The sequence below is a fragment of the Aspergillus aculeatus genome, assembly GCF_001890905.1.
Source record: "Aspergillus aculeatus ATCC 16872 unplaced genomic scaffold ASPACscaffold_15, whole genome shotgun sequence".
Taxonomy (NCBI): Eukaryota; Fungi; Ascomycota; class Eurotiomycetes; order Eurotiales; family Aspergillaceae; genus Aspergillus; species Aspergillus aculeatus.
This window is the reverse complement of record NW_017962990.1, coordinates 255,254-280,286: the sequence shown is the minus strand read 5'-3', so window position 1 is coordinate 280,286 and position 25,033 is coordinate 255,254. Positions and strand designations below refer to the sequence as shown.

The following is a 25,033-nucleotide window of genomic DNA, read 5'->3' as shown; positions in this document are numbered from 1 at the left end:
TCACCTTATAGGCATGAATATCTGCCTGGGCAGTGCGATGTACCTGGCAGGATGCACTTTCATGAATGGATATAGGCTCGCATGGACGCGTCAGGCGAGCCTAAACGGACTTGCCCCGCTCGCGGTATACCATGTTGCCAGGCGGCTTTCGATCCGTAATTGACAGCATGGATATAGACGCACGGGGCGTCGCGAACACCGAGGCACAAACCAAAAGCGTGCTAATAATGAATGCACAAATCGGCCTATCTGAGCTGCATCAACATGGAAGTTCTCAGCTATTTGTTGCGACCGGATGTGGGTGTTCATCTGCCCATCCCGTATACCTAGAAGCTGGAAGGCTTCGGGATAAAATTGTACTACTAAACGCGGTCAGCTCATGAGGACAAACAGGATATACACGAATCAGCAACTCAAACACTGGGTGTCTCTCAATTGTACCCGGATTGAGTCGATAGTGCTCGATGAGCCGTGAATGATGCATCCCTCTGAGTGGAGTTTGTCGATAATATCATCATAGATGATGTAAGTGCAGTATTGTACTAACATGTAGGGTAAATAGTCGATAAGCGACTCGCAGTATGGAAAGAAGAGGTTTTTTTATGGTATGGCAGGAGGGGTAAAGGTAAGCACAGTGGTACGGGCAGGGCAGGGCAGTACATGTCTAAAGTCCGACATGCTTAACTTGATACTCAGTTAGTAACTTAGTTACTGGAACTGAGGGACAGAGAGAGGGACAGGGACGGACTTATGCACTGCATCAATGAATGAATGGTTGGTAATCGGCTCAAGTCCGCTTGCCGAGTTGGTCCTCTTCAGCCTCCGTAGTGGCACAGTAGGTTTCAAACCGTGCAATTGCCCTACCGGGCTTAGTCAGAAGCGACCCGCGCCACACCCAAGTGGCAGCCACCGCTCACTCATACACGCTAGCCCCGACGCGGTTAGATTAGCGACTTCCACCCTAAAGCCCACACAGCCCTTCGCCGACGAATTCTCAACACCAACCCGACAAGGTCATCTTAGATTTGAGGTACGAGAACTCGAACTCTCCCACCACCAGGTCGCCGGCGGACTCCTCTTGAATACTAACACCAGGTCCCTATCTAGAAAGTCGCCATGGGTCGTGTGATCCGCAACCAGAGGAAGGGTCGTGGAAGCATTTTCAGTGAGTGCGACCGCAATATTCATGAAATTCGAAATCTCCTCTGTGCCAGAATCCCGAAATGCTGATGCAAAAATCTCGACTGTAGCGGCCAACACCCGTCTCAACAAGGCCCCTGCCCAGTTCCGTGTCCTCGACTACGCTGAGCGTCATGGATACACTCGTGGTGTTGTGAAGGAGATCATCCACGACCCCGGCCGTGGTGCTCCTCTCGCCAAGGTCCAGTTCCGTCACCCCTACAAGTTCAAGCACGTTACCGAGACCTTCATTGCCAACGAGGGCATGTACACCGGTCAATTCATCTACGCCGGAAAGAACGCCACCCTGACTGTCGGCAACATCCTCCCCCTCGCCTCCGTTCCTGAGGGTACCGTTATCACCAACGTTGAGGAGAAGGCTGGCGACCGTGGTGCTCTTGGTCGTACCTCCGGTAACTACGTTACCGTCATTGGACACAACCCTGAGGAGGGCAAGACCCGTGTCAAGCTCCCCTCCGGTGCCAAGAAGGTCATCAAGAACACCGCCCGTGGTATGGTTGGTATCGTCGCTGGTGGTGGTCGTACCGACAAGCCTTTGCTCAGTACGTTTTCTCCTCTCTGAAAAAATCTGGCTCCAGCAAAACGGGAGACCGGAGAAGGAAATTCAGTTGGATGCGAATCGGCCGCTAACATCTACCTACAGAGGCCTCTCGTGCCAAGCACAAGTTCGCTGTCAAGCGCAACTCCTGGCCCAAGACTCGTGGTGTTGCCATGAACCCCGTCGATCACGTAAGACTCCCCTTTTCTGGGCTGCGTCGCGCAGTCGTGCCTGAACGAGATGGAATGGGTGCTGACAAGTATTTCCTCTACAGCCTCACGGTGGTGGTAACCACCAGCACATCGGTAAGGCTTCTACCATCTCCCGCTACGCCGCCCACGGTCAAAAAGCCGGTCTCATTGCTGCCCGGAGAACTGGTCTGCTCCGCGGTACCCAGAAGACCAAGGACTAAGCGGGTTATGGTGTGGAGTGCTTTTTGTGACGGGTTGAAAATGCTCTTTTGCTATGAGGCATATGTACTTAGGCGACTGCGGATAATCTCCCATGCGTCCTTAGCCAAGTTAGGTTGTGGCCAACAAATATTTTCATGATGACCAAAGCAAAAGAAAAACGGGTTAAAAATTCAACTCCTGTGCCTGTGCTTGAACACGTATCTCTGTTGCGGGGCTTGCTGGTGCGCTATAGTGTAGATGATGCAGTCGAAGGTTCTGCTAGACGGAGCTGCTCTCACTGCCAGTGTCATACTGAGGATTCGATGTGTTCTACAGCATGAGATCGTAGCGAGAAATTTGTCTCGGGACTTGTGATTATGGTGTAAATTGCAGTCGCGCTCATCAACGTTGTCCTACATCTTTAACCTGCAAAGTGTGCTGCGGCCGCAAATTGTCGGATAGTATAGACTTATCCTTCATAATCTCATGATACACCACGTACACACTATTATCAACTAAGGAACCTATCGACTGATATGGGAATTATCCCCGCGCATTCCTGACTTCATCGGCTGTCCTACCTAAAATTCCACGTCGGGAGACAATATGTTGCTTTCAAAGTGACCAATCACAGCCCTGAGACTTTATCCTGAGTAGAAGAGAAGTGTACACTCCCGTCACTTAACTTACTCAAAAGACATACATATGCACTTTTGAACAACCACCTACAACCAACATCATCTCCCTGTGATAATCCGCTCAACTAATGCCCGAAGCATCCGCGCCCTCTCCCAATGGATCAGAAAAGCCACCACCCCTCAAGCTTCCTCCTCGCCTGATCCCTCCTTCACCCGGTCCGGCCTGCGCCTCCGCGCGCTGGCAGGCCGTCGTCAAGCGTGATCCCGCCGCCATCACATTTGTCTACGCCGTCCTAACGACCAAAATATACTGCCGCGCCTCCTGTCCTGCCCGGCTCGCGCGACGGGCCAACGTCCGCTTCTACGACCGGCCCTCCCAGGCAGAAAGGGCAGGGTTCCGGGCGTGTAAGCGCTGCAGACCCGAGACCCTGCAGACTGACGGCGGTGGCGGCAGCAGCAGCAACAGCAGCAGTTGTAGTAGTCCTCAGGTTCAGCTGGTGCACCAAGCATGTCAGACGATCGCGTCGGCAGTCCAGTCGGGGTCGAAGCCCACGCTTCACATCCTTGCGACCGAGGCTGGGCTCACGTCCAGTCACTTTCATCGCGTGTTCAGGAAGGTCATGGGCGTTACGCCGGGGAGGTATGTTGCTGGGATGATGGAGAAGATGAAGGTTGGGTGGGTGGCAGCAGCGACAACGGCGACGGCGAAGACGGAGGTGTCGCTGTTGCAGCAGGAGAAGGAGGGGAAGAACTACGGGGCGTCGGAAATAGGGACGATGCGCCAGCTTCAGCCCTGCGGTGGCTTGGAGGTTGCTGTTGATGGGATTAGTCGTAGCGCCGACGTTGGGGAGGAGCTGATCCGGCCGTGGAATGACTTTGATGCAGCATTGTTTACCGCCGAGACTGGTTTCGTCTCCATGCAGGAGGTGCAGCCACTGGGTGAACTGCATGCTTGGCATGGGGTTGGCTTATTATTCGATGATGATGATGGTTACGATGCTGCTACATTTGAGTAATCGATTAGTCTCTGGGAAATGGGTGTTAACTTATATGGTGTTACGGCATGATGGGCCTTCGATTTTGATGGGAGACGTCGTTTTTTTGATGTTTATCTTTCGAACTTTGTCGTCGTTTGGGCTATTGTGGCTGCTCTTCATACGGCCTAGGTGGCCATGATCCTTATAATATACTATAATTACATGTACTCGGGGCAGGAAAGTGGTTGATAGACGTCTTTGCTGGGTTGGATGAGTGTATCGACTTTATATATCTTCCCTGATATGGGGCCTGCCTCGGAATCAACTAATAGGTGGTTGCGTGGTTGATTACAGTACGCCAATTGTCTATTACAAGCCATAGTTGCGTCGGCAATAACCCAGAGGAGAGAGGAGCCTCCCTGATGAATCTAGATCAATTGAACAGCAAAGATTGGACTTCTAACACAGAAACAAAGGGTGGTTTCGCAAGTCGGAGAGCTCCGCAACGGGTAAGGATAATTGTACAAATACAGATTCGAATTGCACAGAGTAGCATTCGCATATGAAAATCCCCGGCTTTGGTTTTGGAGAGGATCAGCTATTTGTTTTCAATTGAAGTTTCCAGATGCATCGATCACATCTTGCACCATAATTTACATAGTATGATCTGCGAATGGCATGTTGAGCAATAGTCTAAGTAACCATGGTGGATAGCATTTCCTTTCCCATCCCGTATCTACCCGTAAGGGCACCCACCCACTGTACGGTACTGAGCAAAATCGGTCTGGAGTCTGAAGAAGTCTGGAATACGCAGGTTCTCTCCATTGTGCATTTGAATCCATACAGTTCATCCCAGCTACGAGGATCACTTCGCCCCGGGGCCGTTCTCATCCGATACCTTTTTAGCAACTTAAACTCTCCCCACCAGAGATACATATTCTGATATGATATGCTACAATATACTCAATATCATCCTGCTGACGCGATGGGCAGAGATTGGCTGATGATCAATGCGCTTTTCGAGTATGACTGACACACCCTGCGAATTCAAAATCCAAGCAAGACATTCCTCATCACTGTTCCAAATCTCGTAACAGAGAAATCACTTGTTCCCCCCCCCCCCTTCTCCTCCCCAAACCCACCCTTAGTGTTTCTGTAAATAGAACTTCGTTTTGACTCGACTGTTCGAGCTGGTGGCAAAGCGAATCGCGGCCAATCCAGGTTTTTTGACGGGCGTTCGGATCTCCACTTCAATGGCCCACAAACGCGTGTCACTTGCTTTGTTGTTAAACCTGTTCCAACCTATGAGGGTTGCCAGTGGAGTGATACACACAAGCAAAGGTAGTACAACCCGAGAATGAGAAAGCCATTCAAGGTCGAGGTCCGACAATGGAAGAATGGGGGATTGGTACGAATACGATGGGTACTCCGTACTGTACTGTAGTTTAGCAGTCTGGTAAAGAACTGTACTAGTGATGCTCCTGTGTTTCAGCTACACCTCAAACAAACGCCTGGCGTTCTGGCCCCGCCTCCCCCGGCTCCATTCCTTGATCAATTCGTACATCAAACTGCACTTTTCAGGGCTCAGGAGATATGACCATAAAGGAAAGATCGGACTGGAACCATTTAGACGAATTGACTCATTTGCTGTCAGATATGGTTATGGTTTTGTGAGTACGAGTATGGCGGAGCCACTGTAGTATGAACTTGGAACTCGACATTCTGGCCCCCCCCCCCCCCCAACACCCCTCATCTCGTAGGAAACGTTTGTCCATCAGATTCACTCAGTGTTGGTGGGGGGTGATTTGAATTGGCTAGGAAACCAAGAGGCAATGTGGCGCTTTCAGTCCTACTGAGTACAGTCTCCGTACTGTACCTCCAGTACTCCCGGGCCAGTACAGTGCAGTACCTCAGTACATCGGCCGCTTGCGATTGGCATGGGGGAGAAAGGAAGAGTTGCTGTTGCTGTCTGTCATTCCGCAATGGACAAACACACTGTCAAGTCAAATCCAGTCAATTTAGTTCAAGTCTAGTACGTACTAGCACTCTCTGTTATTAAAAATAATTTAATGACCCCAACCTTGAAGGTCAAGGAAATTTCCCCTTTCCAACCTTCCCACCTTCACTTACTCTGCCTCTTTCTCTTCTCTTCCTCCGCTTCAAGTTCCTCATCCTTTCCCCCTTCCCCCGCTTGTCGCAAGCAAAGCGCATTTTAATTGTTTTGCCCTTTCCCTGCTATACCTGAACTACTCCAAATCTCTTCACATATTCGCCTCCTGGCCGTGGCGCTTTTCTTGTTTTCACTTCTTGTCGATACCCAAGCCGTGCCTTGCTTGAGCACTGCGAGTCTCTATTTACACCTGATTCATCCGATCTCGCTCTTACTGAATACTTACTCTTTTCGTTATCACTGAATTGGCTTGACTCGATCTTGCGAACCACCAACCACCCTCGAAACGCTGGACACATTCCCTCTATTCGCCACGCTCGTTCCCCTGTTTTACTATATCTACCACCGCAATCAAGATGAACGTCAACCGGAAGTTCGATCGTTTCAAGCAATGGGCTGGCGAGAGAATGGGGGGTGAAGTTAAGACCAATTTGTCAGATGACTTCAAAGCCTTGGAAACGGAGATGAACGTGCGCCACGATGGTAGGTTGCTCCCACGGTTCGCTTATTTTGACTCTGCTAATTTTCCGTTCCTGAATAAGGTGTCGACCGCATCCACAAGGCAACTGCCGCTTATATTAAGTCCATTTCGAAGCGCAGCGAAGGCGATGATAAGGAGAAGACGCTGCCTATCGCCCATTTGGGTAGCAGCATGGTTGGTCACGGTGAAGACTTCGATGCAAACTCTGAGTATGGACGTTCCATGATCAGTATGTTATTCCCCCTTATGCTGTGGGGTGAAGTTGTATGCTCATACGGTTTTCTGTGCAGTGCTTGGTAGAGCGGAGGAGCGCCTGGCTCGCCTCCAGGATGCCTACATTTCTCAGGTGAATGCAGGGCTGCTCGAGTCGCTCGAACACTCTTTAACCCAACTGAAAGACTACCAGGTAGCCAGACCCATCATCCACAGATATTTTGTTGCAGGAGTACTGATGAGGAGTGCAGACTGCCCGCAAAAAGCTTGATGGTCGCCGTCTGGCATACGATACATCGCTTTCCAAAATGGAGAAAGCGAAGAGGGAAGACTTCCGTGTGGAGGAGGAGTTGCGGACTCAGAAGGTCAAATACGAGGAGGCCAACGATGACGTTTGCCGAAGAATGCAGGACATTAAGGACTCGGAAGCCGAGGGCGTAATTAATCTGGAGGCGTTTTTGGATGCTCAACTGAGCTACCACGCAAAGTGCCAGGAGGTGCTGCTCCAGCTCAAGAGCGAGTGGCCTGGCAGGTGAGCTGCCCCCGCCCATGCTTCTGTCCCAAGCGTTTAAATAATTAACAAGCCGGCAGACAACCTCTTTCCCAGACTCCTAATGGCCGTCGTCCAGGCCGTCCCCGCTCCAACACCGCACACTCTTTCGCCGATCGCTACGAGCCGTTGCACGAGGAGGATCACAATGGGGTGGATGTCCGGCCGATTATTCGCTCCTCCCGGGCCACTTCGATTGAACCGACGGGTAGAGAGGTCTATCCGCCTGATGCTTACTCGAGCCGGCCCGTACTGAGCAGGACCTCAACTTTTGAGGGCCCTACGCAATTGCGCCAGGATTCCACCTCCAGCCCGTATCAGTGGCCGTCTCGGTCCGCCAGTGAGAATTACATTGGCCGCCGAAACAGCAGTCAAACGCGCCCTGCCGGTAGAGGTTATGCTGATCCGTACATGGATCCGTCTGAGGATGACAGTCCACGCAGCGGCACTAGCCCAGATCGATCTTATATGGGACGCAACGAATCGCCGGGGCCATCCTATGGCAGCGTAGTTACGAGAAGATCCAGCTCGAACACCCTCAACAGCGCATCATTGCACAAGAAGGCCCCCCCACCTCCGCCCCCTCGCACTAAGAAGCCCGCCCCTCCCCCACCCCCTATGAAGAGGGTGATCCCAATCGGAGGTGACGCGTAGGGTGTGGACGTTTCTGACGCATATGGTAGTCAGGTGGGAGGGCATTATGTGGGGTGTGGGTTGCTGAGCAAACCTACGTTGCTGCAATTCTATTTGAGTCTGATTTACATCCTGCTGGCAGGTGGTATAAGATAGTGGGTGGTCTTAAGTGAGAAAAGCAGTCTTCTCCTTCGTGGTGTATCTTTGTAAAAGGTGACGCGACAGTGTTGTGAGCACTGGGGTTCTGAATTGTACTGTACAGTGAAGGGATTGCATAGAACTGTTGTTCGCTATGTCGTTATGGGACTAGTTTGATGGTTGGGAAATCAATTCGATGCTTGAGATCTTGACTGAATTGACTTGTTGCTGTGATCATCATCATTAGCTGCTTACATTGTATGTAGTTGGGAATGCCCTTTCACATCCATAGGTACAGTAATCATCATATCGGCCGAGGTTGGGGAGAGCTTCCCGCTAGTCCTAACCCGGCCCCCGGGCAAGTCCGCCGCGCGAGAGTCGGTTGCTGAGTCAGCAGCCAGCAGCCAGCAGCGGCATCCCCCATCCCAGTCTCACGTGACACGGCACGAAATCTTCTTCCAACGTCTCGCCGCCTACCCTCTCCTCGTTACAGGCACAGGCTGAGAGCACCGCCAGTTTCCCCGACCAGCACGGAAAGTCGCGAAAGCCCCGTCCCCTCCATCTCCATTTCATCCAGACTGGCCTTCCACGCGCCATTCTCACCCCCGGCCCCCCCTTTGGGGTCATTTTTACACTTTCTTCTTCGCGTTAGACGCCCCTTTCTCTCTACTTACTGATTCTCCTGTTTGTCGCCTACCGCTCTGTATCTCCCCCGGTCCGGCCTAAACATCACGAAACTTGTCGCCAAAGTCCAGATACAGGCCGCTACCTGTCGCATCCATCCACAAAGAGGCATCCCTATCCATTCACTTTCGTAACTGAGCGCCCCCCATCGCTCCCCTCGCGCGATCCCTCATTTACCGTCGCCGCTCTCAATTCCCACGTGTTTTTCTAAGCGCTTTACTGTGCCCTGTCGCAACCCAGGCCTCCCTCGTGTCTCCTGCGTTGCTTATGAATAAAACAACCACGCGCTAGAGCATGGCCTCTCTCCAGTCAGCACCCAACATGGCGGCTGGAAACATGAGCTTGCCGCCGAACTTGACGCAGCAACACATTCAAGAAGTCCTGCAGGTGCGTCCGCGTTGACCCGCCCTTCACTCTCTTCTTCCTTATACCACCATCACACACCCTCCCTTTCTTCGTCTCAAATTTTCCATGGCATAACTCTAATTCCCCTTGAAGAAATACAAGCAGATGCAAGAACAAGGCGTGCGCCATGACGACCCCGAATACCTCAAAGCCCATAACCTGCTTTCAGCAGTCCAACGGCAACAAGTATTTCAGAAGCAGAGGTTCGCCCAACAGCAGCTTCAGGCGCAACAACGCCAGCAGCAGCTCAATGGCGTGACTCCAGATAACGCCGCCGTCGCAAATGGTGTCAATGGTATGGCTTCCACCTTGACCTGCGTCTGCAGGTAGTTATTAGGTAGCCTCTCCGCTAACGCTAGCATCCACAGGCCGCAGTAATCCCGCCACAGCCCCTGTCAACGTGGTATCGGATGGGTCCTCAGCTACGCCCGCTGCCCAGCAGGCTTCAGGCCAGATTCCTTCTCAAAAGGGTATGTCTGTTGCCAGCAGTAGCTTTTCTGCCGAGCAATTGGCGACGCTTCGGAACCAGATTTTGGCCTTCAAGATGCTCTCCAAGAACCTCCCGATCCCAGCTCGAGTTCAACAACAACTCTTCCCTCCTAAAAAGGCGCAGGCTCCGGCCCCTGCAGATGCAATCGCGACTGCTGAGAACGTTTTGGACAGCGCTGCCCAAGGGAAGGCTGAGTCCTCTATGAATATGGAAGAGGAGACTCAGACTAAGGACTTCTACCAAACCTTCCAGTCACCCTATGATCTGATACCCAAGACCATCGGCTTCACGGATCATACCTCTCGTGCTAATCGCATGCGCGTGCCTGCTTTGATGCCCGCTGGCATTGACATGGACCAAGTGCGCGAAGAGAGGGAACTTGCAGTCTACAATAGGATCAACGCGCGGAAGGCTGAGCTGGCTGAGCTTCCGGCCAATCTCGGTGTCTGGGACTCTAGCCAGAGTGACACTGCCACGGGCGACGATTCCCTGAAGCTGAAAGCTTTGATTGAGTATAAGATGCTCAGCTTGTTGCCTAAACAGAAGCTTCTTCGCAAGCAGATGCAGCACGAAATGTTTCACTTTGATAATCTGGGTATGACGGCGAACCGCTCTAGCCATCGCCGGATGAAGAAGCAGAACTTGCGTGAAGCCCGTATTACAGAGAAGCTGGAAAAGCAACAACGCGATGCGCGCGAAACCAGAGAAAAGCGTAAACAGTACGATCATCTCCAGGCCATCCTCAACCACGGCGCAGAACTGCAAAATGCTGCTGCTCAGCAGCGCACCCGTGCGCAGAAGTTGGGTCGGATGATGCTTCAACACCATCAGCATATGGAGCGTGAGGAGCAGAGACGTGTCGAGCGTACTGCCAAGCAACGTCTCCAAGCCTTGAAGGCCAACGATGAGGAGACTTACTTGAAACTGCTCGGACAAGCCAAGGATTCTCGTATCTCTCACCTGTTGAAACAGACCGACAACTTCCTCAAGCAGCTTGCTGCCTCCGTGCGGGAGCAACAGCGCAGTCTTGCTGAGCGTTATGGTGAAGAAGACCAGTTCTTCGAGGAGGAGGAAGAGGAGGAAGAGATCGCTTCTGGAAGTGAAGACGAGGGCGATGGCAGAAAGAAAATTGACTACTATGCTGTTGCTCATCGTATCAAAGAAGAAGTCACTGTTCAGCCGAGCATCCTTGTTGGCGGTACTCTGAAAGAGTATCAGATGAAGGGTCTGCAGTGGATGATCTCACTTTACAACAACAACCTCAATGGTATCCTGGCAGATGAGATGGGTCTTGGAAAAACCATTCAGACCATCAGCTTGATCACCTACATCATTGAGAGAAAGAAGAACAACGGGCCTTTCCTCGTCATTGTTCCTCTCAGTACCCTGACCAACTGGAACCTGGAATTTGAGAAATGGGCACCTTCGGTCTCGAGGGTTGTCTACAAGGGTCCCCCCAATGCGCGCAAGCAGCAGCAACAACAGATCCGCTGGGGCAATTTCCAGGTCCTTCTGACCACCTACGAATACATCATCAAGGATCGCCCTATTCTGAGCAAGATCAAGTGGACCCACATGATCGTCGATGAAGGTCATCGTATGAAGAATACGCAGTCGAAGTTGAGCAGTACTTTGTCGCAGTACTATACTAGCCGTTATCGTCTGATTCTGACCGGTACTCCCTTGCAAAACAATCTCCCAGAACTGTGGGCTCTACTCAACTTCGTTTTGCCGAATATCTTCAAATCTGTGAAATCCTTTGACGAGTGGTTCAACACACCATTCGCTAACACGGGTGGACAAGATCGCATGGAACTTAGCGAAGAAGAACAGTTGCTTGTTATTCGTCGTTTGCACAAGGTTCTTCGACCTTTCCTGCTCCGACGTCTGAAGAAGGATGTCGAGAAGGATCTGCCCGACAAGCAAGAAAGAGTCATCAAGTGTCGGTTCTCTGCTCTGCAAGCCAAGCTTTATAGGCAGCTTGTCACCCATAACAAAATGGCCGTCAGTGATGGCAAGGGTGGTAAGACCGGCATGCGTGGTCTCAGTAACATGTTGATGCAGCTGAGAAAGCTTTGTAACCATCCATTTGTTTTCGAGCCTGTTGAAGATCAGATGAACCCCGGACGCGGAACCAACGATCTACTCTGGCGTACGGCCGGTAAATTCGAACTATTGGACAGAATCTTGCCCAAGTTCCGTGCCACTGGTCATCGTGTCTTGATGTTTTTCCAGATGACTCAGATCATGAACATTATGGAGGATTTCTTGCGCCTTCGTGGCCTGAAATATCTCCGTCTCGATGGTTCTACCAAGTCCGATGATCGGTCAGATCTTTTGAAGAAGTTCAACGCCGAAGGCTCCGAGTACTTCTGCTTCTTGTTGTCAACACGTGCGGGTGGTCTTGGTCTTAATCTCCAGACCGCTGACACCGTCATCATCTTCGATTCCGATTGGAACCCCCATCAGGATCTGCAGGCGCAGGATCGAGCTCATCGTATTGGTCAGAAGAACGAAGTTCGTATTTTGCGTCTCATCAGCTCCAATTCAGTTGAAGAGAAAATCCTAGAACGTGCACAGTTCAAGCTTGATATGGACGGCAAAGTCATTCAGGCAGGAAAGTTCGATAACAAGTCAACCAACGAAGAACGTGACGCACTCTTGCGGACACTGCTCGAGACGGCGGAGGCCGCTGATCAAATCGGTGACCAGGAGGAGATGGATGACGACGACCTCAACGATATTATGGCACGATCGGACGAAGAACTGATCACGTTCCAGCGTATTGACAAGGAGCGACAAAAGAATACCCCATACGGTCCTGGCCACAAATACCCTCGCCTCATGTGCGAAGAAGAACTGCCGGATATCTATCTTACTGAAGAAAACCCGGTCACAGAAGAAGTTGAGGTTGATGTGGGTGGCCGTGGTGCACGTGAACGCAAGGTGACCCGCTACGACGATGGTCTCACGGAAGAACAATGGCTTATGGCTGTGGATGCCGATGACGATACCATCGAAGATGCGATCGCCAGAAAGGAGGCCAGAGTTGAGCGCCGTCGTATCAACAAGGAGAAGCGCAGCCGGAAGGCAGGTGCTGAATCCTCACCGGAACCGTCGCGGGAGAGCTCGGAAGCCCCTCAACCAAAGAAACGTCGCCGCGGACCTGCTCCCAAGCGCAAGGCAGAGGAGGTTGTGGAAGAAACGCCTCAGCCCAAGCGAAAGAGAGGAAGACAAGCCAAACCCATCGAAACCTTGAGCAGCGAGGATCGCGCTATTCTGCAGCGCATCGTTAACCGTGTCTACCAGGCATTGATGGACATGGAGCAGGAGTTGCCAGCAGATTCCTCGGACAGCGAGGACGGGCCCGTGACCCGGTCTATCATCGAACCTTTTATGAAGCCGCCTCCAAAGTCGCAGTATCCTGACTACTACATGATCATCCAGAACCCAATCGCCATGGAGATGATCAAGAAGAAGATCAACCGTGACGAGTACCAGAACCTGAAGGACTTCCGTAATGATATCCACCTTCTGTGTCAGAACGCTCGAACATACAATGAGGACGGCAGCATCCTGTTTCAAGATGCCAACGACATCGAGGTAAAATATTCTGCGACAGGTCAATTTAAGGTGAATTGATGCTAACAGTACACAGGCCAAATGTCTATCCGAACTGAAGAAGGAAACCGAAGCTCATCCCCAGTTCGCCAATTATGACGACCTAGGTGACAATGAGCAAACCGCTGCGGCTTCTGGCACCGACACGCCCGGTCCTGTTGCAACGCCCAAACTGAAGCTGACCTTCAACAGCGGCAACCGGGACAGCATGGGACCGACTAGCGGCAGTGGTGTGAACGAGGATGAATGAACCGCTAATAGACGCTTTGCAGATATAGTGGGCTGATTTCCGATATGTTTTAACGTGTTGCAAAAACCTTTGCTTAATTGCACATTACCTTCTATACTGTTTTGATTCTCCTCTTTATTTTCACCCTTCTGTGTTTCTTGACATGCCCTCTTCCGATATTTGGCTCCGTGGACGGCGTTACATGACTTTGGTGGCTGCGGATGGACGACGGTCGATGGCGCAATGCTCTCCAGCTTGAAGACGAGCGATTCCTGATTTTTTTTTTTTTTACTCTTTCTGTTTCCTGCAGTCACTCACAATGACATGAATTTCATACTTCTCCCCCCCTCCCCTTCTTCCAAAAATCTTTTCTGCTGTCTGAGAAGGATATCTGGATTGGGAGCCTGGTCGAAGACATGTTTCATTTTCGTTTCTCTCCTTCCCCTTCCTTCCCCCCTTTTTCCTCCTACGACTTCTGCAACGGCCGTTGCTCGGGCCGTTGGGCCTGGGGGCAAATGTGGCTAGACCACGCGTCTCTCGGAGGATGATGGCCTTGGTTGTAACTTGGATTCTCCGTCCTTTTGTGATTTAGCCATAGTCAATGTAGTCCTTTGTAATGTATGAGTTGTTGTCTGATTGTGGTTTCGTCATAGGGAATGGTGCTCGACGGGCGGAGTGATACTATGTAGCACATTCTACGTAGGGGCCTGCTCTACAGGGAGGGAGGGGATTGTACCGTACGGACTACCATGTACGGAGTCGAGAACCGAATCGATGATTTGGTTCTGAGCCACGTATGAAGGGAGGAATAACTAATTGAATCTTCTTCCTTGCACATCCCTGGTGGCAGATCCAGATCAGACCGATCTATGTATAAATGTATCTATTGCTGTTTCTCCTTGTAGAAGTCTAGCTTGGGTACTAATGCGGGCCTTGATCGGTCGCTACTCTTCTGGATTGTTCGATTGGGGACTGCAAATGCAAGCTGGCCCCAGCTGCAGCACCAGTACAGTGGTTGGGGGAACACTTGGATATAGCAGAGTGATGCGTGGAAGGAGATTATTGGTTCAGCTCTGATTGGAACTCTGGAGAGCTACAGTAGTACCATGCATAATATGAGTATGAGGAAGGCATGGGGATATAGATAGTCCAAACTACAGCCATTTGTTGTTGTTGTTGCTGTTGTTGCAGCAGAAGCTAATAGATTGGCAGCGTAGCATATCCATACGATACCGTACGAGGAGCATACCATTTATTACGCTATCTTCTTCCGCAGCTATCCGTACTGTACTGTATGCACACCGCATCTGCCGAGAGGGTCGCTGATACACATTTTCATCCTAAAGAAGGAGGTGAAAAAAAAAACGAGATGAAAGGGCCCATATGATGCTGGGAAACTCCCCAGGAAATGAACAATAGTTAGTCGTTGATATCGAGGCTTCTAGACCAAGTTCCGCCGAAGTGAAAGACTCCCAGCACCACGTCATCTGGGCTTCTTCAAAGCCCTCGACGTCATGAGCGAATCATCACGTGATGTGACGCACCGTCATTGGGGAAACAGGCCCGATTTCCATTCCGTAACCGCCAGCTCGTCCTTTTGAATCTCACCTCTCCTTCCCTTTCTTCTTCCCCAGCTCTGCCAAAACATCCTGCCTACTGATAACGATTCGACTCTTCTCCTTTACAACCACCTTGTTCGTACTCTTCCCCCTCCAACCACCCAGAACCTTCCCAAACTTTCAATCTTTCTATCTCACAATACCTCGATCTAATCGTAGTTGTTCAGATTAGCTTGTCCAATCCATTCGAAATGGCTTCTTTCCAGGATCGTGCTCAGCACGCCATTGCCCAGCTCGACAAGGAGGTAAGTGTCGTGTGTGCGTCGGCTTCGGCCTCATCCGTGTCTTGCTTTGTGCGAACTGCGACATCTCAAGCTTCATTGGCTCTGATTTGTGTGATTGTTGTTTGCTTTGCTGCTTTTCTGATCCCCGAGGGATGAAGCTCCTACCATGTTTTGATATTTCTGAAGCTAATCTTCCCTTTTTGTGGGAACTCCTCTTCAGCTCTCCAAGTACCCCGTCCTCAACAACCTTGAGCGCCAGTCCTCCGTCCCCAAGGTCTACGTGATCCTCGGCCTGGTTGGTATCTACACCTTCCTCGTCTTCTTCAACATTGCCGGTGAATTCCTCGTCAACCTCGCCGGTTTTGTCATCCCTGGCTACTACTCCCTCAACGCCCTCTTCACCGCCGGTAAGGCCGACGACACGCAGGTATGTTTTGCAATCCTGATCCTTCTAAACCAAAAATGGACAACGATGCTAACCCGACAATCTTCTGCAGTGGTTGACGGTATGTCCCCATGATCGCATTCTCTTATCGCGCTTCAGGCGGCATGGTCCCGAGATGGAGATACCCTCCATCCCGACCACCCGACCTTGGAGCACGTGACGTCTGTTCTCAGCAGCAACTAACATGTGATTGTGCCATAGTACTGGGTTGTTTATGCCTTCTTCACCGTCCTTGAGAGCGCCGTCAGCGCCCCCTACTGGTTCCGTACGTATCCGTTGCTCTTCTTCGGGGGTGGTGGTCATTGATGAAGTAACGAAACGACTAATGTGCGCGATTTACAGCCTTCTACTACATCTTCAAGTTCGCCCTTGTCCTCTGGATGGCTCTGCCCCAGACCAAGTATGTCACCCTGTTCAACCCGCCCATTGTTGTTCAGCCGGCTCTGACTGACACTTTTCTCTAGCGGTGCTCAAATCGTCTTCCACTCTTTCATCCAGCCCGTGCTCGGCCGCTTCTTCCAGGGTGGTTCCACCTCTGCGAACCTCCGCGCCCAGGCCGACGCTGCCACCAAGGCGCAGTAAATAGACTTTACTTAGAAAGTTGAGCAGCTGCGGGGCCGATCTACAGTCTCCATAGATTGTAAATCGGACCCCAGGGCTCTCAACAGGTGGAGGTCGAAAAAAACCCCGAACCAGCCGGCGGAGTGTTGGATATGACATCTTCTTTGACATGTTTGGACGATTCATGTTCTTTTGAACTGGATTGAATAAAGATTGAAAAGAGGGAAGGTAACCATCTGGAGTTCTTGGGACTCCTGGTGGTGGAGAAAATGGAGAGTCTGGGCTGGGCCAATCTTTGTCGTGTTACTCTTGTTTTGTCATGAATTGCTTGGGCAGTAGAACGTTTTATGGATGTGATTGATGGATGATGCATGACGGAGGGGGGGGTGGGGAATGCTACGGGCGGGACTAGTTGGAAGATCGAGTTCCGTGCCGTAGTGGATGATTTAGCTAGGTATATTGGATGCATAATGTCTCTCGGTAATTTGAGCACTGTTGATTGCGTCTTTGACTGGTTTCCTTCCCCGAGTATATGACACATTCCCTCTGAAACGTCGAGAGCCAAGACAAGTCATAAGGGGGACTAACATAATCCTAAAGTCGTATCGTATTGTACAGTACATCCACAAGTTCTAGATATGTTGGCCCACCGCGAGACGAAAGTCTCATGCTTAACTTTCGCACATGACCAAAACCATCGGGGTGCCAGACACCGTCGTGGGGTGAAAAGGAGTAGATAGATAGAAATCAAAGTGATGAAAATGCCCTGGGTATCTGTAGCCCAGCCAATGCAGATGCCAATGCAAGCAGACAAGACCGCTGAGGGTGGGACCCCCCTTCCACCTTCCTCTTAATACAGCCCAAACCTATTCTGCCACCCATCTGTGCGCGGGTTGAGGACAATGCGATAAGGGAAGGGGTTGGAGTCGCTGGTTGTGATGGGTGGGATATGATCCTTATCGCGATTGACCACGGCGAGGATCTTCAGTGCGGCCTTCTGGAGCATATTCTCCATTGCTTTGCGGACCTTCGCCCGTTCTAGAAATTTGAAATGGTGGTCAGTCGAAGGGGTCGCCATTAACGGGCCTCTTTTTATGCGACCATTCGACAGGATGGGTATGACATTGGGGCGGGGGTAGGGGAAGAGCTGAGAAAGGAAAATGCCAGATGTTGGAGGGGAAATGTCCACCGGCGTGAAGTCTATATATACCATACATACCAGATTCAGTCCGTGGCGTGGCGATGGTCACGTCCAGATTCCAGACCTCCCAGCAGACTTCCACCTCACCTTTGCCTGCTAGGCCGCCGAACCAGATGCCGGAGCGTCGGCGTCGCTTCTCGTAGAATTCCACTGCGATGCGGCCGCGGACGCCGCCCCCGGCACTGCCACTACCACCACCGCCGCCGCCGCCACCACCTTCGTGGATGCCGCCGCCGCTGGTTGCCGAGTGTTGGCGGACGAGGGAGCTGATGCGCGAGTCAATGAGGGTTTCGAGGTCGACGTCGTTGATGGCGGGGAGCGTGAAGTCTAGAACGTCAAAGGTGGTGGGTCGGATGGAGGGAAAGTATCGGTGGAAGAAGATCAGGTTAAGGATACCTAAGAAATTTGGAGGAGAAGTGTTGGTTATTTGAAAGTCTCAGGGAGACCGATGGAATGTTTGGACAACGGCGAACAGAACTGACCCTTTAAGACATCTCGAACGGTGGTGGTGTCGGCAAAAATCTCAAGGAAGTACTCCGGGGGCGTTTTGCGGGGCTCCATCTTCCCTAGAAACTCGTTCCGGGGCCCGGAAATGGCGGGCGCGGGGAGGGTGTTGTGCTCGTTGGGTTGATAATACCGTTCAGATTATCACTTCTCCGATTACCGAGGGCGAAGTTCTATATGTCTCCGCGCTGTGCAGTGCAAGGTGGGGAGTATGCGATGTGAGAATAGGAGAGGGGGGATGATTGAAACCCGGGGTTGTAAGGGCCGCCGGAGGGCGATGACGCTGTCGTTGGGGATCGGGGGTTGGATTGGAGGGGGGTTCAATTGTCTTATGATCGCCGGGAAGTCTCACATGGAGCAAGGTTCATGAGGGGTGCATGTTCTGCCAGTAGCAAGTTATACTGAGTTTGAAAATGTATGAAAATGTCATGGAGGATGTAGGGGGAAGACTGGGAGGAGGTGTAGTAGTAGTAGTAGTAGTGAGAGAGAGAGAGGGTGCATCGAAAGAGTGGAGGGGAAGCAGGAGGAGGAGGAGGAGGAGGAGATAATGGGAAAGTCGGTTCCAGTCAGTCATCCTTGGTATGTAAAATCATTGTAATCGGCATACCTAATCAATCTTACCCCACGCTGGCTGATACTCTGCTCTCCCTCCCTGAACATCACCTCTCTCCTGATTTATGGTTTCTTTATTTTCTCTTCTACTTTGAGTCGAGTCTACCTTACATGAAGCACTTGTAGACCATGCTATACAAGGACTGCGATTGATGCGCTGTATCTTTGGAGGTTATGTATGATGATTCAAGGTTGTCTTTCAGGTACGGTCTAGGTCAGGTCAGCCTGACAGTCCAGGCACCGGTTCTCAGGCCGGATAAGGATCCAGCAAGCAGCAGCAGCGATGATGATGCAACTTTTTGAATGGACGGGGAAGTAGATTGAGTCGAGATTAGTACTCATACAGTACATGCTCTGTATAGTACATAGTATGCATATATGTATGTTTAAGTTGTCAATAGGCCAGGTTGATTATTTAATAATACTAGACCCATCTCAGCGATGATCACACAACTCTTGAAGCTGGACACAAGCTGTTATCATACGCCGAACTGGTTTAGCCGAGGCCGGATTGTCCTCCCTCTCTCTCTACTCGCCGACCGTGTGCCAGCTCCCTCTCCCACCCCCACGGTTGCTTTCCTTTTCACGCCTCTTACCATCCTGATCCTTCATTCTTAAATTCTTTCCTGTCAAACACCCTCTGCTCTCTTCTATTCTACTCCTACTTCTTACATAGGATGATCTGATATTCCTCCACTTCCCTGAACTATCTCCTGCTGACGCCCCCGATCATCGCTCCACCATGATCAGTGCCACTAAGCGCTGGTTCCGGCGCAATCGCAAGGGCCTTGCAATCGGAGCAGGCGTTATCGGAGCGGGCTATCTTGCCGGCCAATATGTACTGGGCAAAATCTCGGAGGCAAGCGAGCGTATGGGAAGTGATCGTATTGCTCGCGAAAAGTATGTGTTCTCTCTGCTGATGAAATAGCTCGGGCCGTGTTGCGATGTGCTCGTGTGCTCCGAAGCGGTCGCTGACAAGCCCTGCCTCGATCTAGCCTGCGGAGACGCTTCGAACAGAACCAAACCGACTGTACCTACACTGTCCTAGCACTCTTACCCACTGCAGCGGAGGATATATTGGAGGCATTGCCGGTCGAGGAGTTGACGAAAGAGCTACAAAAGAAGCGCGCGGAGCGGCTAGCTCGCCTCGGCACGGCGGAGGGAACAAGCTCTGATCTAAGCTCAATCTCGCCGAGTATCGCAGATGATGATCGCCGGAGCCTCTCCAGCTTCCAGAGCGATGGTTTTGTCCGCGCAAGTCAACTAGGAGATTCCACACTTGAGGGTGCCGCACCCTCGCCGTCGCCAAAGCGAAACAAGACCCAGTTGTGGAATGAGGTTAAGATTACCTGTAAGTTGCTTTCGGCTGCGCTGTTGACCAAGGTCGGGAGCTGACGGTTTCATGGCAGCTATCACTAGGTCCTTTACCCTGATCTACACCCTATCCCTACTGACTATCTTCACTCGTATTCAACTCAACCTTCTCGGTCGTCGAAATTATCTGTCTAGCGTGATTTCTATGGCCACACCCCCAGCGGATGCATCGACTATCAGACTTGAAGATCATGATGATGATGACCTTACACAGACTCTGGGTAATGACTTCGAAACCAACCGGCGCTATCTGGCCTTCAGTTGGTGGCTTCTTCACCGTGGCTGGAAGCAATTGATGGAGGAGGTGCAATCCGCTGTGACGGAAGTATTCGGGTCGTGCAACCCCAGAGAGGATATTTCGCGCGGCAAGCTGGCAGAACTGACCCTGCAAGTCCGGAGGAAAGTGGAGGGGAATACCGAGGAAGACAGAAAGTAGGTTCGATTCTTGCCATATGTTTGCTGGCATGTCATTGACCATTTAGACACCGGAAGTGGCTATCCTATCTGCTTCCCCCAAGAGAGGAAGAGGATCATCTACTGGAAGAGTCCGGTGTTCTAGGAGTGACGGAACCCTCGACCCCTCAAACCACTGCGACACTACGGCACCTGTTGGACGAGACAGCTGACCTCATTGACTCTCCAACATTTACCCGCGTTGTTTTGCTTCTCAACAACGAGTGCTTCGAAACCTTGATCCAGCAATGCGCAGCCGAAGCTTTTAAATCATCGCACACGCCTGCCCCTCAGTCATTCACTTCCGTTGCTACGGTCATCCCCGGGGCAGTCAGCTCAGAACCGAAGACTAAGCTGGCAAATGTGCTGGCCGTCTTGGCTCGACAAGCCCATGTGATCGGCAACGGCACTGCGCCTCCCAACTTGTACCTGAATGCCATGGAACAAGGAGTTCGGGAGCTGGAAGCTTTTGCGGCCGTCGTGTACAGTTCCAACTTCGATGCTGAGCTGCTCGAGTCTGATGCGAAAACGCAATCGATGAAAGTGCCGGCAGAAGCAAGCTCCGACACGCCCTCTTCCCCCGGCCCCGTCATGGTTGACGCGGAGGACATTGAGGACCAGGCTCTTCAATCGATGTCGAGTCTGACAGTTGCAGATGACTCAACCTTCGAGACGGCGTGGGGCAAGGCTGTAGAAGATCAACCCTCAACAGGACTAACTGCATGACTTGGAGAGATTCCCACATTCTACGAAGATGTTGCTCTTTGCATGAACATTTAACGACCTTCCTCTACTATATATACTCCTCGCACGACCGGCGATTAAGCAATTACCACGAATGTATCTATTCTCCTTGACATGTCACTAGAACCGGAGATGACTAGCGGATAGAGGGCGGAATAATCTGGCGCTGAGATTGGGCAAATGTACGATATCGGGAAACCAATTATAGCCTGACCACCTCCTCAAACTGGAAGAATTCTAGATCGTCGTAGCCTAGTAGTTACCTAGGAGGGGTAACGTCTGGAATCATTAGTGGACATTCATACATACTCATACGTACGTAGTATATTTCATGAAATGCGGGGAGAAGCGAGTGGACCCGCCTGGCAGCTGCCTTAGTCATCCGAGTATGGGGAAATCCACTTCTACACTAGTCAATTCTTTCTACTTCTAAAGCTGAACTCAGCTATACCTTACCGGACAGACTGATAGACTGGTCTAGAGCCATTATACTTGCCGAGGGTGAGACTTGCGCTGGAGGTTTCCCCCGCTTCAATTGACTTTTCATATCTGAGGTTTGTATGTATAGAGAAGATGCTATATCCGGATACATGTCTATAGAATGCTCACCGGGATTGACAAGTTTACTACCTGCAGCAGTCTTCTGTATGTTAAGCTCATATAGTAAATGCCTGATAATGTAGATCCCAGCCAGTTTAGCATAAAGTCAACCGTCAGGCTGCAAGTCCAATTCTTCAGCCGAGCTTCAAGTCGCAGGTCGGTATTGAGTGCCGGCTCAGGTGACTGGCTGGATTGGTTGGCACTGTCGGCTCCCATTGCATCTTTGATACCTAGTGAGCTGTCGCTGAGTAGTTGGGTGTTAACACAGCTGAGCTGACTTTTTCCTTCCCCTCTTCTCCTCCGCTTACTCTCCACAAATAGACTCTGAAATCCCCTAATTCGGGCGCGTCTCTGTTCCTCACTGTTGATGCCCATGAGACTCGATTGTACTCATCTTTACCGAGTGAGTTACGCACACAGACCGTCACTCCCAGAGTCCTGACCACCTTACTTCATCAGTCTTGAATATAAAGCAAGCACTACTACGGATTGATTCATAAGCTCAGTGTCTACTCCAACTATCATTCGGATCCGGTCTCTGAAGCTTGTAGTCAAAGTGAGATCAAGCACAATGGGTCGCGATCCAGGTATGTCCTCCCATACGGTTCATGCGCAGCACGATCCAGTGCTTTGACACCTTTATGTGCAACGTAGATTCACAGTCCCCTTATTTCACCGAGGTGAAGACCGAGGAGCAAATCCAGACGTCCGCTGCGGGCCTGCCCCCGCTGACTTCCACGACCGAGCGCAAATTGATGGCCAAGATTGACTGGCACATCGTCCCATGCCTGTGCATAATGTATTTGCTGGCTTTCTTGGATCGGTATGTTTCCCTACGTCCCGGAAGATAGGTACGTGATAGGTTCACTGACGGTGGACGGCAACAGGGTGAACATCAGTAACGCTGCGGTGCTCGGACTGCAGAAGGACCTCAACATTGTCACCGGTACCAAATACAACACTGCATTGACCATCTTCTTCGTGCCATATGTGCTCTTCGAGATCCCATCCAACCTGCTGCTCAAGAAGCTGAAGCCGCATGTGTGGTGTGAGTATCTGGCATTGTGCATGGTTGTGGTGTGGACATTGGCTGATATGTTGTTGATGCTCATAGTGTCCCTGTGCATGTTCGGCTTCGGCCTCGTCATGATCTGTCAAGGACTGGTGACTAGCTGGGGTGGATTGGTAACCACGCGCTGGTTTCTGGGTACAATTGCTCTCATGTTCGTTGTTGGTGTGGGATGTAGGCTGATACGCAGGTCTTAGGGATGTTCGAAACGGGCATGTTCCCGGGGTGTAAGTGCTATCTTCGTCGCTGTGTGTGTTTGGCTACCGTACTAATCTGCAACTTACGTTCAAGGCTTCTATCTGCTAGGCACGTGGTATAAGCGAAGTGAAGCGCAAAAGCGTTTCAGTTTCTTCTTCAGCTCCACCACCCTGGCGGGTGCCTTTGGTGGCCTCTTAGCTAGTGGTCTCGGAAAGATGGCTGGCCTGCGAGGCTACGGCGGCTGGCGATGGGTTTTCATCATCGAAGGTGTTCTCACTTGCGTGGTTTCCTTCGTATGGTACTTCATCATTCCTGGGTTCCCAGAGGATGTCAAATGGATCAATGATGAGGAGCGACGGTACATCCAGGCAAAGCTGGCTCAGGATGTAGGCAAGGCCGGACACAATGCCCATATCGGTTTCCGAGACGTGCTGGATGTGTTCAAGGACTGTAAGTACCGCGTTGACCGGTTAGGTATGGACGCTGACAGCAAAATAAAGACAAAATCTTTATTGGTGGCTTTATGTACTTTGGGCAGGTCGTCTCAGCATATGGTATGTATTGAGCAAGCTCCGGCAAAGCCTGTAACAGGTTCGAAAGGAAATTTGCTCACAGTTTCAGGGTATGCCTACTTTGCACCGTCTATCATCAAGACCTATGGATACGGAGGTATTGTGACCTTCCTTGGCTGACAGATTGACACCGCGCATTAACGTATGATGCAGCTATTCAAACGCAGCTTTATTCGATCCCACCATGGGCGGCCGCCTTCGTCTTCTCGATGATCATTGCGATCCTGTCTGACAAATTCAAGCATCGGTTTGCGTTCACCTTGGTTCCTATGTTGGTCACCATGGCGGGATACGGGATCCTCTTGAATGTCCATGGTGTAGCTCATAGGAACGTCCAGTATGGCGCTCTTTTCATGGTCACTTGTGGCACTTACAGCGCAATGCCCGTGATTGTCTGCTGGTATGCTATGAACCTTGGCGGCCATCGGCGACGCAGTGTAGGAACAGCATGGCAGATAGGGTTTGGGAACAGTACGTAACCAAAAACTTCAAGTGGGCCAGGGCAGCAAGAGGATCTTCCATGCAGCTGACAACAATTCTCTAGTTGGTGGGTTCATTTCGACCTATGCCTTTCTAGCGAAAGATGCACCTCTCTACCGCAATGGATACATCATCAGTTTGTCCTTCCAGTGCTTCTCGGCTGCCTGCTGCATTCTCTACTTCGCAGCGATCTGGGCTGCAAACAAGCGACGTGACCGGATTATGGCTAGTAACACCCAGTCGACACTGCTCGAAGAGGAGGAAGAAATCGAGGGTGATCTGGCAGTGACATACCGATACGCGTACTAAAGAAAAGATGTTCATAACAAGCGGATTTTGCTTGTTACAATCTGGGATAGACATTTGTCTGGTCATTTCAACCGATATCCACGAAGTAGACAGATGGGGCTAGGGCTTTCATGGACTATGGTTGTACTGGAGAGCGGTAAGGCGAGGATATGGTCTTGCAGCATTATTGACCCAGCACAGCGTGGTCCTACTGATTATGAAGCATAGTGAAGCATGAGTAATGGGAATCCTAATCACACACAGTCGTACAATCGTAGTTGGAGTAAATCTGTACTCTGTAGGCCTAACGAGCTAACGAGAAACCCAATGGTCAAAGGATGCTGGGATATAGTCTACACCAAGCGGGAGTGTTGATGTCACGAGTGAAACCCAATGTGGTTCCCTGCGGTCTCGGTAAAGCAAAGGGTGGCCAGTGCGTAGCCAATCACAACCATCAGAGCACTAGCGAGCCCTTAGCGGCACTGAATGCTGAGTCAGCCGCGGCGCACACAAGAAGCTCAACCGCGGCCGTTCTCCGTCTTTCTTGCAACCATCTCTTTCATCCTCGCAGAAGGGTGAGTATACTATCCCGGCCACCTATTGTTCGGGTTGGACAACAACTAACAGCCATCTTCTAGTCCTATCTACGAAGATGAGAGCCAAGTGGAGAAAGAAGCGCGTCCGTCGCCTCAAGCGCAAGCGCAGAAAGATGCGTGCTCGCAGGTGAGTT

At 51.2% G+C, this 25,033-nt stretch overlaps 8 protein-coding genes across 8 annotated transcripts; 7 read left to right on the top strand and 1 right to left on the bottom strand.

The window, feature by feature from the left end:
* Nucleotides 1-1,002: 1,002 nt before the first annotated feature.
* On the top strand, nt 1,003-2,374 carry ASPACDRAFT_81007 (60S ribosomal protein uL2). The gene is made up of 5 exons (XM_020205770.1): nt 1,003-1,030; nt 1,108-1,165; nt 1,251-1,742; nt 1,844-1,929; nt 2,013-2,374. Exons 2-5 carry the CDS (start codon nt 1,117-1,119, stop codon nt 2,148-2,150), a joined length of 765 nt encoding a protein of 254 aa, XP_020053121.1. The 5' UTR covers nt 1,003-1,030; nt 1,108-1,116; the 3' UTR covers nt 2,151-2,374.
* Nucleotides 2,375-2,768: 394 nt separating this feature from the next.
* On the top strand, nt 2,769-3,835 carry mpt (putative DNA repair and transcription factor Ada). The gene has a single exon (XM_020197639.1). The coding sequence runs from the start codon at nt 2,897-2,899 to the stop codon at nt 3,782-3,784; it is 888 nt and encodes a 295-aa protein (XP_020053120.1). The 5' UTR covers nt 2,769-2,896; the 3' UTR covers nt 3,785-3,835.
* A 2,044-nt stretch (nt 3,836-5,879) lies between these two features.
* Nucleotides 5,880-8,135, top strand: ASPACDRAFT_81005 (BAR domain protein). The gene is made up of 5 exons (XM_020205769.1): nt 5,880-6,398; nt 6,458-6,625; nt 6,687-6,802; nt 6,861-7,141; nt 7,201-8,135. Exons 1-5 carry the CDS (start codon nt 6,272-6,274, stop codon nt 7,811-7,813), a joined length of 1,305 nt encoding a protein of 434 aa, XP_020053119.1. The 5' UTR covers nt 5,880-6,271; the 3' UTR covers nt 7,814-8,135.
* Nucleotides 8,136-8,770: 635 nt separating this feature from the next.
* Nucleotides 8,771-13,811, top strand: ASPACDRAFT_81004 (putative RSC complex subunit (Sth1)). The gene is made up of 4 exons (XM_020205768.1): nt 8,771-9,001; nt 9,113-9,314; nt 9,388-13,112; nt 13,168-13,811. The coding sequence occupies exons 1-4, from the start codon at nt 8,936-8,938 to the stop codon at nt 13,378-13,380; spliced, it is 4,206 nt and encodes a 1,401-aa protein (XP_020053118.1). The 5' UTR covers nt 8,771-8,935; the 3' UTR covers nt 13,381-13,811.
* A 1,190-nt stretch (nt 13,812-15,001) lies between these two features.
* Nucleotides 15,002-16,717, top strand: yop1 (putative membrane biogenesis protein (Yop1)). The gene is made up of 7 exons (XM_020205767.1): nt 15,002-15,053; nt 15,146-15,223; nt 15,423-15,629; nt 15,700-15,708; nt 15,849-15,912; nt 15,990-16,047; nt 16,112-16,717. Exons 2-7 carry the CDS (start codon nt 15,170-15,172, stop codon nt 16,227-16,229), a joined length of 510 nt encoding a protein of 169 aa, XP_020053117.1. The 5' UTR covers nt 15,002-15,053; nt 15,146-15,169; the 3' UTR covers nt 16,230-16,717.
* ASPACDRAFT_81002 (autophagy-related protein 101) lies at nt 16,684-18,133 on the bottom strand. Its single transcript, XM_020205766.1, has 3 exons — nt 17,892-18,133; nt 17,428-17,805; nt 16,684-17,246 (listed from the first exon to the last, which is right to left on the bottom strand). The coding sequence occupies exons 1-3, from the start codon at nt 17,968-17,970 to the stop codon at nt 17,059-17,061; spliced, it is 645 nt and encodes a 214-aa protein (XP_020053116.1). The 5' UTR covers nt 17,971-18,133; the 3' UTR covers nt 16,684-17,058.
* An 842-nt stretch (nt 18,134-18,975) lies between these two features.
* Nucleotides 18,976-21,393, top strand: ASPACDRAFT_124651 (peroxisomal biogenesis factor 3). Its single transcript, XM_020196741.1, has 4 exons — nt 18,976-19,425; nt 19,521-19,876; nt 19,935-20,331; nt 20,382-21,393. Exons 1-4 carry the CDS (start codon nt 19,268-19,270, stop codon nt 21,076-21,078), a joined length of 1,608 nt encoding a protein of 535 aa, XP_020053115.1. The 5' UTR covers nt 18,976-19,267; the 3' UTR covers nt 21,079-21,393.
* An 810-nt stretch (nt 21,394-22,203) lies between these two features.
* ASPACDRAFT_1873979 (putative MFS transporter) lies at nt 22,204-24,645 on the top strand. Its single transcript, XM_020198025.1, has 10 exons — nt 22,204-22,283; nt 22,351-22,519; nt 22,584-22,744; nt 22,811-22,903; nt 22,963-22,992; nt 23,057-23,413; nt 23,464-23,517; nt 23,585-23,632; nt 23,689-24,006; nt 24,080-24,645. The coding sequence occupies exons 1-10, from the start codon at nt 22,268-22,270 to the stop codon at nt 24,322-24,324; spliced, it is 1,491 nt and encodes a 496-aa protein (XP_020053114.1). The 5' UTR covers nt 22,204-22,267; the 3' UTR covers nt 24,325-24,645.
* Nucleotides 24,646-25,033: the final 388 nt, after the last annotated feature.